At 39.7% G+C, this 13183-nt stretch overlaps 1 protein-coding gene across 2 annotated transcripts in view; it reads left to right on the plus strand.

The window, feature by feature from the left end:
* The first annotated feature begins 493 nt into the window (after window positions 1-493).
* The window catches only part of osbpl10a (oxysterol binding protein-like 10a), a 101650-nt gene continuing 88960 nt past the window's right edge, over window positions 494-13183 (plus strand). Inside the window, exon 1 of one of the 2 annotated variants that reach the window (XM_085262202.1) lies at window positions 494-1099. In XM_085262202.1, the coding sequence (XP_085118328.1) occupies window positions 822-1099 (278 nt within the window). In that variant the 5' untranslated portion in view covers window positions 494-821. The remainder of the gene's footprint in view (window positions 1100-13183) is intronic. The other variant, XM_085262201.1, reaches the window with a different exon arrangement.

A 13183-nucleotide genomic window follows, 5' to 3' on the forward strand; every position in this document is an offset into this window, starting at 1 on the left:
AAGCATGCTTTTCAGCTATTAAATACAAAACTGAAGGCAGACAGACTCACAAACAAGCTGCACCTCTAAACTCTACACTCTCTTGGTCAAATCCAGACTTTTTAGTTTATCGGCATTTATTTGTCAAAGCCAACACACATTGTTTTATATTTAGACAGACTATCTCCACAGAAGTCCCCCTAAAGTGCGCCTATAGTGAAGCTTTAGGGACTTTAGGGGGATTTTCTTTCCTATAACATTCCGTCAGTATAGTTGTGTTTTTATTCATCCACAATTATTGTAGTTTAGGCATGCATACATGCACATAGTGAGCTGTCACTGTTCACAAAAAAAGTCATGCGTATCAGCTTAAATATGTGTCATGTGAGGCTTTTCCTGCCCTTTCCAATTTTTTTTTTTTGGACGGAGGGGGGGGGGGGGTGTCTGACGATACGTTTCATAGGAGAGTGCATAGTAGGTAATATCCGGGGGCAGGTCTAGAGTAGAGTGGGAGTGTCTGCGCTCTGCTGTCCTTCCTACCAGAAAAACGGTGGATGAGACCCACATTGCCACACAGCCGCGCACTGCAGAGGACAGAGCGGGACTCAAACACCATCGAGGAATATGTCAGCTGTGTCACGCACCGAGGGACGCATAAAGCCGCCGCGCAGCGCAGTTTCTGCACATCCACTGCCTCTGCTTTAGTTTAGCAGACAAACACAACCCCGTTTAGCACTTATGCTTTGCTAAAAATCTCTTCTGCTGCTGCTTCTGGTCCATTCCTTTCCCTCCTCCCCTCTCTTCCTGCTCCTCCTCCTGCTGTGTGCCGTCCCGTCGCCAGGATGGACAAGACGCTCTGCAGTCCGCATCCCGGGACCAACAAAACAAACTCTTCCTCCGCGGACCTCCGCGGGAGCTCATCATCGAGGAAGCCCGGTGGGCGGCCCGGGTCGCACAGCCCCGGCTCCGGCTCCCTGGGAGGCTCGGCTGTAGCGGGAGGCAGTCGGGCAACTGTGCTGGGGAACAGCATGAATTTGCAGCAACAGCAGCAGGCGCGCAAGAGGCAGCTGGAAGGAGTCCTGAGCAAATACACCAACCTGATCCAAGGCTGGCAGAACAGGTAAGCACGTGGATGGGGTCGGGGACGTTTGACACATGATTTAGTTTCGGTTCATGCCCCAGGTGAGGCTTCGTGTTGTTATTTGCCCCGTCCACGTTGCACTTTTACCACCACGTCACTGCGAGGGGGAGGGGGTTCAAAATCACACAAGTCTGGACGCCTGCTGATGAATTAGTTTGTTTGATCGCTGTCTTCATGGGCTGACTTACATAATGGGCAAAAGAGATGTTAGAAAACAAAAACTGTCATTAAATAATACTTATAATAATAATCCTCTAAAATTCTTGTAATTTCCAGTATATTATGTTATTATATTAATTGCTAAAGTATTTTCAGAAACATCAGATTTGCTGCTTTTCTTGGTCTGTTCTTATAATAAAGTTAATATCTTTGGGGGTTTTGAAAGCCTGGTTTCCTAACTTGCATTCTCAGAACTCAGAGTAAAAGTTTTAAACTATTTTGGAACACTTGAGCAATAATTTAAAAAATGTATAAATTAAATTAGGATTAGAGATTACTCAACTGAAAACAATGATGGAATTGGAAAATGCCAAAGTAATTAATCATTTGTCAAAGTTGGTGCTGATTCATCATCTGTCAACACATTTTAGAGCTACTGGATTAATTGTTCCCCCTTTAAAATAGCCCTCTTAAATTCTTAACTATCGATCTCATTAAAGATATTGGTTTATTTAAAAAAAAAAAAAGTTAGCCATCCATCTGTTTTCTGCTACTTATGTGGGTCTGGGTTGTGGGGGCAGCAATCTGAGCAGAGATACTCTTCCATCTCTTCTGGAGGGGAACCCAAGGCATTCCCAAGCCAGCTGAGAGATGAAGTGTCTTCAGTGTTTCATGAGTTTGTATCAGGGCCTCTTCTCAGCATGACATAACATAGGGAGCCATCCTTATGTTGTGGCAGAGTACTGAATGGTTAAGTTGGCGGTAAACATTAGCCTTCATTTTTATTACATGTTATAAGTGCGCTTCAAACAACACGACTGATTATAGCAGTGGTTCTTAAACTTTTGCCACTACACATCCAGTTATAAGAGAAACGGCTACTAAACTAACTAATAAAAGGTGCTTAGATGGTGTTTTTCTTCTCAATTTGACAACTGAAAGTGTCATTCACCTATTAAATCATTTATACAAGTGCTTTTCTATGACTAAGCACTTTAACCTAACATTGGGTCAGGGGAAAACTGGGCTTCGGTATCTTACCCAACAATACTTTGACATGCAGGTTGGTGCCAGGGGTCAAACAACCGACCTTCACATTAATAGACGACACGCTATACCAGGTAGCACAACGCCATCAGCACACTCTTATTTATTTTCCCCAGAAAAATCGAATTAATTCAGCCATAGTTTCTAGTATTTTCCTCCAGCTTGTGCAGGTCTCCACCTTTAGCAGCTCTGTGGCCTTCACTACAACTGAATAGGATTGAAACTGAAGCCAATCAGATATCATGCAGTTTGATTAACGGGAAAGTGCCAAACGACTAACTAACAATCATTGTTACTTTGTTTTAACCAACTGGTGTTTGGCTAATAAAATGTGGATAACACAAAGGTCAAGGTGGACAAAATGAAGTCTTGCTGACATTAAAAAAGATTAGAAAGGACAATGAAAAGTGGCTAACGCGCAAGAATGAGACCCTGCTGCCACAAAGTGTTTGTGTTTCCTGAAACTGTGGACACACTGTACACTTACGCCTGCCCGTCTGTACAGGTTTTTGCAGTTGCTGATCTGTACTGATATTATTCCCATATACTGTGACAATCTGTAATTCCGCTGCTCCTGAATCAGTGCAGGCACTCTTGTAATGAAGTATATAACATCTTCACAGCAGTGCAATTCTCAAAAAGTGCCTGTACCTCATCCAGAATTTATATGCCATCACGCCGCCCTGTCCGATTTCCTCATCTCAGACACAGACAAATACAGAGAGAGGTTTTTATGAGAAGCTGTGTTTTTAATTTTAAGTCAATGTGAGTCACATGTGAAACATCTTCCCCTGGGTTGGACTTTCTTTTCATTCTTGTTTTTCTTCCCCCCGCGGTCCGAACAGCTAACATGAATTATGCAGGATCTCTGCGTTTGGCAGTGCAATTAGTTTTGTGTGTGGGTAAAGAAGAACTAAGCGACTTGGAGCATCCCATTGTGTACAGTGGCACTGCTGCAGAGGAGAGGGAAGCTCACGTTGTGTGGGGTTTGTTTGTGTTGAGGGGCGGTGTAGGAAGGCGGAGGAAAGACTGACTCGTCCCTGCTCTCCCATCAAACTGACAGACGATGCAACGAACTGCATCTTGATACGTACCCGCAGGAACACTTGTGGGACAGCGAGACAAACCTTCATTTCAGAGCGATCAAAGCGAGGTGGCACTGATTAAAGGAAGCCTTAAATGTGCGTGATGTTCTCGTGGGATTTGTCACATGTAGCCTGTGACGCGCGTTTTAATCAAATAGTACGGTCTGCCATGTGCACGGGTGTGCTGATTTCTGATCTTTGTACAGACGAAAGGGCATTACCAAATTGGTTTGGCCTTTGTGGGTGATGCTGCCTGTCCAGTGTCAATTTCAAAGTGCCTATAGGGTAAAGGTGTAGCGTCGCAGGAGAGAATCCTTTAACGTCATTGACTTGAGCAAGCGCCAAGACCTCAAGCTGAAAGAGTGTTTCAGCACAGACGGGGAGCAGCGACTAAAACATCTTGAAAACGTAGCCTGGAGCTGAGATGGCTTTTAGTTTCCATTTAGATTGTCTTTGAAACTATACTAACATGGGTCAGTAGGCTTATTGCTACTGCTCATAGCCCTAACATTAGTAATGATGACAAAATGTACAAAGTAGTTTCATTTGAATTCAAATTCATAATTTTTAAATTGTATTTTTTGGCTCTTGAAGGAGGAAAAGAGTTTAGCAATCAGACTTTGCTTTGCTCTGTTTTTGTTTTTTTCACGTACAGAACACTGCCACGATGTGACTAATCAAAGCAGTGATGATTATCTCTACCTGAAATTCAGTTAAAGCTATATAAGTGAATTAAGGTGATTCCTGGAGTCATCTTATTATCACTACCAAGAAGGACTGTTTGATCCTCTGTTTGCTTGTAGGATAACTTTAAATTAAGAATGTGTTTCCAGAGCTGGGGCTAGAAGTAATAAAGTTTTAGAGTTCTGGATGTGGATTTAGGAATTTTAGTGCACTCTCTTAATAAAAGACGAAAGTTGTCACTGAGAATCCAGAAATTAATCAAGTGCAACATTCAACTAGTAAGACAAATTTTTCTGCTCATGAATGGAAGTAAATAACTTTAATTTAGTGTCTAATCCAAAAAAGAATGCTGTGCATGCCTTTTTTTTATGCTTTTGTTTTTGTCAAACAGTAAATTAGAAAATTCATGGATAACAACAATAACTATATTTTAGCATTAAAACTGTCATTTGGATTAAAGAGCTTGTGCATGCTGGTGGATTAACCATTACAGAAACATAAAAAAATATTTTGGTAATTACCAGTGCTTTTAATTTATGGCAGCTGTGACATGAACCTTACATTGTGTGGTGCTCTAATAAATGTAAGCACTGTAAACACCATGCTGAAGTAAGAACAAATCAGCAGACACTGTCTTAATGTTCTCAGGGAAATGTAATCTTCTGGATGTAGGGAGTCCGTTTATGGATGGTGTGGAACACGGTGCAATCTACCAGGAGCAAATCGACTTTCACTTTCAGTACTTGTGCTTCTGTGACTGTAGAGATAACACTGCGAAGGGGATGATCAGGATCTGATCCATTCCCACATTTCATTGCGTCACCAGGCACCTGTTTCGGTGTAAAAAACAGAGACAATGAAAAGGGGAGTTTTACAGGAGAAAGAAATGATAGAAACAGTCATATGGAGCACTTATGCATCGTCTCCATGAGAATTCCCCACAAAGGTGGGATCTGCAACTTGTTGTTTAAAATCCTTGAACTGTGGTTCAGCTTTGCAGCTGCCGTCTGTGACATCCTGCAGTTGCAAACTCTTAGTATCAAGAAATTATTATGTGCACTTAGGTTTGTTGGCTTTGCAGCTAATGGTGTCGCTGCTGGCAGAGAAGCCACACTTGGTCTTACAGGCACGTTTCTTGACTCTTAAACTCTGAACTTTTACTGCAGATATCAGTAAATAAAGTAAATGAACATGATTGCTGTGAGCTCTGTGCAGAGATTTGCAGGTATGGGTAAAAGAGGGGTGACTCACTGGAGGATGCACCAACAGATAGCAGTTTTTCAAAGGAATCTGCTGTAGTGGAATATTCATTTATTCTTTTTCTTCTTCTTTTTTTCTTTTACAGCATTATATGCAATTGCATTTTGAGATGATTTAATATTAAATATTAATATTTAGCTTAAATTGCAGAGTTATCCAAAGAGTGCTTAAAGTACAATTGAAATCTGCCATGTTAAACCTTTTGCACTCTTAAGTTTGATTGGATCACCCATGAAGAGGAAAACATGGGTGATCCATGGGTTGACATTCATAATTATTCTGTAAATCTTGCATTGACCGGAGTTTTCACCCTTGATGGCTTATTTTAATGTGTTGTGCTGTGAAAGGCCAATATGTCACAAACCCAGGAACACTGAAACAATTAACTGGAAGTACTTGTAGTCCTTTCATTAAAGCAAAACAAAACAAAAACAACAAACTCCCCCACCCCACCCCTGAAAAACTCTAATGTTGATAATATGTCAACATGAAGGTCAGAAAGCATTACTTTTGTTATTGTTTATGGTATTTCTATTTTTTACCTCGTTTTAAAGCTTTTAAAGCAGAAACCATTGCAGCCAATGTAATTATTTTTAAAATAATCTATTCCAGCAAGATTATTTCTTTAGAATATCTTTAGTAAAAATGTCATTCTGCTACAGCAACGTTTTATTTATTTATTTAATTTCAAGATTATTTAGTTTTGAAATGAATCAGGACTGAATGGTGGGTTCACTGTTGTGTTTTGAGCCTTTGTTCATATTTCTTCACAGTAAGTGATTTTTACACCCTATGCTGTAGTTCTCTATCTTTCTCTGAGCTCAGGAAAGCATTTGCTGTCACCTGGGATAAAGATTTATATTATATATATATATTATTAGAGGTTTACTATGGGAGGGGGCCTGTAGAGAAATATAAATCAGCTAGGTTAAAAATGAAAGGCTTTTTGCAGCCGGACCAGATTTTAAAATGACCCGTTTCTTTTATACCTGTGAAGGAAGACGATCAGATGCTCCATCCTTCCTCAGGTTGTGTTCAGCTCACAGTTAATATCCGTAAGTGCCCGCAGCGTAAAAATAGAAACGTTTGAAGGAGGAGAGGCCGTGCCCTGGTGGAAGACATTGTTTGAGTAATTACATTGTCAGTCACGTTTCATCACGTGGAGGAACACAAAGTGTGTGTGTGTGTGTGTGTGCGTGCGTGCGTGCGTGCGTGTGTGTGTGTGCATGTTTGGCAGGCCGTGTCTTGGTGGGCAGGAGACCTGAGTGGAGCTAATTCTGCCACTGTGTGGGCGGCCATGTGTCAGCGTGAAGTACCGTTATGTTGAGTAGGTGCTGTGTGCGTTTGTGTGAAGAAAATGTGCTAAGTAGTCAGTTTTGTTTATATATGCACATATGAAATGTGTGCTATACTTGTAAGGATAGTAAATGATTCAAACCCTTTAAACCTAAGCATTGATGACAGTCACAGTCAGTGTAATATAGTAATAATCATTTATTATAACACTGTTGTAATAATGGCAGTGTGACTTTAATAATGTGCCATTATGGGAAAGCTAGTGACACATTTATACCCAGATGAACTGATGAAAGGAAAGATTTTGGAAGGGAAGAAGTTTAATGTGCAACAGAGCAAATGAGCTCAAAGTTTGCCTGAAGGTGCTGTAGAGATTAATTGAAATGCGTATCATAAAAAAGTGGTTAATAAGAATAAATGGTCTAAGGCAGTGTATACAAAACCAATAAACAGATGGGGTTGTTAACAAGAGTTTCAGTATTATAAGCATTGAAACTGCAGAATTCTGGAAAGCCAAAAACCCCCAAGAAAAAACAGCCTTCTTTCAACAAGTCTTGTCTCTGTCATAAGCTCCTCCCACCAGCGTAAGCACACGCATCTGTGTTATACGTGTGAAAAACGCAAAGGCAAAAGTCAACACACAAGAGCAGTACTTACTCCTCTGTTTAATTTTTTTAATTATCAAGCGCCACCGATCGTTACACAATCTCACATGAAAGAAAAAGAAAAGACAAAAACATCACAAGCCACGTCTTCTACACTCCAAAGAGGGCGAGGCATTTCTAGTTTCCTCTCAGATGACCTCAGTTATAAAGGATCAGTTATGTTTCTCAAAAAAATGAAAGAAAAATCACATGGTTCAAAGTGTTTTCTCTAGCTGCCTGCGTGTGTTTCCTCCCACAACCTAAACATATGCATCTTAAGTTAGCTGGTGATTCTAAATTGACTGCAGCTGTGGGAGTTAGGGTTGGGTACTCTTTACATTTTGAACCCATAGTGGCAGCATGAATTGGCTACTATGCTCGGCGGTAACTTTTTAGTGCTTATTTTGAAATAATAAATGTACATTTTTGTCTTACAAAGCAAGTCCATACTTCTCGACTGAAACATTTTATTTATTGACAACATTTGTTCGCTCTGACAATGTCTGACGTTGACGTTGCTATCAGTGTTTGCATACAAAGGTCTTTGATATAGTTCCTCAGATAGCGTGTTGCTTTCCCGTCAATACAATGCTGGTAAGAAATTTCAATACAGCCAGAGGAAGAATGCTGAGTTTAAATGTCAAACAATAAAGTGGAGGGAAAAAAGGCCAGTTTCTCTGACGACAGCTGATCCAACTTCCTAATTAATTACCTACTGCGATATTGACAAAGTGCCCAGAAAATGTTTCATTATCATCTATGGGTTAACTTCTCATATGTTGATGGCCAATATGCTAAAGTTAGTTGGAAACTTATGAGGCTATAAAATAGGTGGACTGGCAACAGGCCTACACCCTGATTATTACTGTGTTACAGTTGGAATGGTCTCCCTCTCTGAAGTGTATTTAAGATAACTTTGGGATGTTTTTATATTTAAGGAAACCAAGTAGCACAATCATTTTAATATCAACAAAAGTCCTTACATGCACTGACAAAAAGTGTGGCTGAATATGAAGGAGATCATTAATATGCCATCTATCCTTCGTATGTCCCAGATGCAAACTTTGCACAGTGTCACAAAGATTAATAGAGGAAGTGTTGTTTGCAAGCTGCTTGTTATTCAACAGTTGATTATCATACACGGTGTATGTTGTGTTCGCATGCATAAGAGGAAGTGTTGTCAGACAGGTTTTGTAACAAACACAGAGCACAGTCAAACTTATTTAGAAGAGAGAATAAAGGGTAACAGGTTTTTAGAGTTTATTCTAGTTGTGTGTGCTTATGTTTTTTCTGTGCTTCTGATGATTTGTCAATCATTTGCAGATTGACTTCCTATCTGTCTGAGCTGCTTCACATTCACACACCTGTAACAACTCTGAGGTCATGTAACCAGTTGCTCTAACACATTCCTCAAATGAGATTAAAACAGAGAGGTGATCAAAATATAAATGTTTGCACTAAATATATGGAATGATCTAACTCTGCACATCTGCTTGGCTCAGATTTTAAATCCTATTTTATTTTAATAAATTTTTGTCTTTTAATGTTGTGTATTGTGTTCTGTTTTCCTGGATTTTAGTGTTAAGTTGAATTGGCCTATATTTTGCTGTTTTAAATGTGCTGTATAAACAAATTTGACCTTGACTATGGCTTGTAAATCAGTAACTATTTTAAAGCCTTTTATATCCTTATCACGCTGAAAAGGAGTGGATAGTTGGTAAAGAATATAGTGGATGGGAGGAAAAAAAGAACACAATCATTATAAAAATCCTTAAATCAAGTCTTAATTCTCAAACAGCTCTGTGTAGAAATGAGACTATGACTAAAACTTAAAGGTGCAGAAGTCTGATTGGTCAGGAAGCCTTTGAATGTGCAGACAAACACACACATACGAGAACTCATCTCCTTCTTAATGCTGCCCTAGAAGCCACGAGAGTCCATTTGAGAATTAATAGGTTGACATTATGCATTCTCCGGCCTCTCAGACTAAACAATCAGTTTGCCACAGTGAAGTGTTCCCACTTAAAGACACTCGGAACATATTTAGCATGTCTGCAATGATAGGAAAATACTCAGCTTATTTATTACAGACACATAAGTACCATCTGTGAGGCCTGGTTTACCTCTCGCAGCTTTTTCTGTCTGCATTTTGAAGTCATGCATTACCTGCAAGTGGTTACTGTGTGATCATTTCACGCTAGTGGACATGCTTTTTGTCATTTTAAAAGTAGAAATGTGAGCTTTTGATTGTGGATTGTAGCGCACGGCTAGTTTCCAGGGGGACGAATGTTGACGACACACTTTAAAAAAAATGGAAAAACAACGTCACCTTCTGCTGCTGTAAATCAGTTGTAACATTCATCATTCCATGGAGCAGATATCTAACTTAATTCTTTGTAATTTGGTTATCGGCATATGTATGAAGTGTGTGCCAATCACACAATTCATACCATTTATAGCTCTTTCTCAATTTCCATTTTAGACCGTCTTCCTGTATAAGAAGCTGTGAGCGTTGTGTAGATGTTATATCCATGTCTTCGTAAGTGCTCTGCAGGGTGGGGGATGTACTGTGATGAACAAATAATTTCTTTGCACTTGCACTCAGTGGAAAAGGAGCTCTGCTGTGCTTCTTTGATCAAAGCTGTGAGTCGGGGTGGTGCAGCTCTGGTGGGTGTTTCTGTGTCTGAAAAGGGGAAGAAAACTGCAGGCATTAGCTTGGCTTCATGTTGATATATTTCTGTCTGTTTAATGGCTGTATCTCCTGTCTTTTTGCTGTTTCTTGGGTTTCTGTTCTAATTTTCTGTTTTTTGTAAGGCCAGCTTTGATATTAGAGTGCAGGGGAAAGGGAAATGAGTTAGCATTTTGCATTTCCCCTTTCCTTCATATCTTGTTTGGTTTTCTTGTGTGTAGTTTTCTTGTATACTTTTAGGAATGCTTAAAATAACATCTGGTTTTAACAAAGCCTTTTAATAGTTTCATTGCCCCCACTTGTGAAACTATTCCATGTCCCTGATATGGCAGCTGGTCAAAAAGTACAGCCTGAAATGTTTAGATGTTTAAAAACGTCAGATGGTAAAGTTTTATTATGATGATACGTTTGTGGAAGCAAACAAGAGTTAAGAGATTGTGAATGATGAGCTTACACTCACCAGCTACTTTATTACATACATCTATTTAGTTGCATGTTAAAACATGATTTATCAGCAAATCAAGTCCATGCATTTGTGGATCTAGGTATGGTTAGGATGACCTGCTCAACGTCACACTGAGTATCAGAAAGGAGAGGAAAGGAGATTTGAGTCACTGAATGTGGCATGGATGTTGCTGCCAGCTGGGCTAGTGCGAGTTTTTCAGAAGCTACTGATCTGTTGGGATTGGATTTTCCTGCACAATCATCCCGAAATAAAAAAAAAAATATATATATATCTAGTGATTTTTAGAGAGGTTTGGATAGATTGCTTCAAGCAAGGTTTGGACCTTGAAGCAGATGGACTACAGCAGCAGAAGACCACACTGGGTGCCACGCCCGCAAACTAAGAACAGAAAACTACAATTCACAATGATCTCATCAAAATGGACAATGGGAAATTGGAAAAACGTTGTCTGGTTCTGATGAGTCATGATTTGTCCTGAGACATTTGGACGAGGATCAGAATTTGGCATAAATAACATGGGAAAAAAGATGATTCTGATGACAGCATGAAACCATCCTGCTTGGTATGAACAACTATGGGTGGTGCTTTGAGTAGAGGATGTTTGGGATGTGGTGAAACAGGAGATTTTCATCATGGTTATGTAGCCAACAAATCTGCAGCAACAGTGTGATGCTACCATCTCAATGTGAACCAAAATCTCTAAGAAATGTTGCCAGTAACTTGTTGAATCTGTACCACAAAGAATCAAAGCATCTCTGAAAGCAAAAGTGGCTCCTAACCAGTACTAGCAAGGTGTACCTAATGAAATGATTGAGTATAATTTATTTGGCCACAGCAGTGTCAAGATCTTCTCATGATGTTACAGGAAAATAAAATGCCAGCAGCATGTAATCTCCCTGATAGTTGCCAATCACTCTCTTATTGATCCCCCTTTTCCTGCCAATAATCAGTGTGATTCACTACTCTGACGTCCCTCCAAGCATATTTGAGAATTAACTGCCAAAAGAGCAGCGAGGAGATGTAAATCCTGCTGACAAGCCATTTCCTGCAGCACAATTGTTAAATCCATTAGGAAATGATAGTGTTTCTGTTGATGTGGACAAATGTGCTTGACTAAGCTCTTTTTAAAGTGCAAATATTGTTATGGTGGTAATTTATAGCGGGCTCTATGTTGTTACAGATGTCTGCTCCTGAGTGCACGTACAGGTTTCTAGACATAGAAAGTTTGAACATGAATTCTAATTCAAGTATGTATAAAGGTTTAAAATAAACAGCTGTGGTATATTTAGAAGCAATAAAACCCTACGTGATGACACGTTCTCTGATATTTTAAGGGCGGATAACAAAATTGACTGCAGATGGTGATTTGTTTCATGATTGCATTGAGTGAATTGATTTGTCCATTAAAGGTATTGAATGTCTTTGCCAACAAAGAATCCCACCCCAGGGTACTGTAATATCTAAACTGAGTAACAAAGGCATTCACATTCATCATGCATTAGCACATATTACTGAGCATATTCAACTTCCTGTTCTGCTTGGTCACGATGCATTTAGTGCCCATGTTGTATCTCTGTGTTAGGGCTGAACGATATATCGCATTTGCGATAATATCGCGACATGATCAAGTGCAATTTTCTAACCGCAAAGGCTGCGATTATACTCTGGACATGTCCAAATTCATGGGCTGCATCCTCCTGAGGCCACATTTGTAGACCGATTACGTCACAGCGACGTGCCGAAGGCTGTCCAAATTACTACCATATCCCAGAATTCATAGCGCGGCCCAGCCAAACTCCAGTTTCCAGCAATGGCGGCCGCTACTAAGTTTTAAAATTACTCATACTAATCTTTCTGGGTCACAAAATAAACTTTTAACATATTTTCAGGCGAGAAAGTAGTTGTGTAAACATCAAATATCTGCTCGGTTTATCAAGATATCCCATATTTGCAAAAGTGCTTCGACGTTTTCAGAGGCGTCTGCTACCCACCAGCTCGACAGCTAGCCGGGAGCTCGAGGGTTACTGATGCGGCCGAGAACGGCACAACTCCCGGCACATCATTTTCAGAACACCGCGGAGTTTCGCTGCTCGGGTTAAACGTAATATATAAGTCACTTAGACAACCTAAAAATGTTATTGTTGGGCTTTTTTCAGTGTTTTGTTTGTTCGTGAGTAAATCGGTTTGGCTGAGATTAAGGTTATTAGATTAGATAAAATAAAACTTTATTAATCCCCCGGGTGGGTTCCTCCTTGGTTTTCACACAGCTGACTAAACGTCAAACAGAAAACTTATTAAACAGAAGTATGAGACAGTCGAGAATTTACACCAGTGTCTGGTTATATTTTAGATAGCAAGAAGCAGACGGCCGAGTTTATTAAACTCCACCGAGACAGCGGTGACGCTAATCAGAACTAGCCTTCTGATTCAGAAGGCTAGACCGTCCAATTTCACGCCTTTAAATTTTAAAGGCGTGTTTGTGTGTGTGTTTATACAATTGCTATTATGTTTGCACTTTATGTGTAATGTTACTGACTGCAGAGATCAGTAAGATGTGTGTATTTTTTATTTATTAGTTTTATTTATTTAATATTATTTTTTAATTGAATGACTGTCTAGTAGTTCACAGATGTCGAAAAACTGAGTGTGGTAAAGCCACTGATTTTTTTTTATGTATATTTCTGCAATCTGCACATTGTACTGACTTTCATTTTAATGTTTACACCAGGGTTC

The sequence above is a fragment of the Mchenga conophoros genome, linkage group LG22 (genome assembly GCF_057382185.1).
Source record: "Mchenga conophoros isolate Kocher_MC1m ecotype Shallow Benthic linkage group LG22, M_conophoros_male_GT1.1, whole genome shotgun sequence".
NCBI lineage: Eukaryota > Metazoa > Chordata > Actinopteri > Cichliformes > Cichlidae > Mchenga > Mchenga conophoros.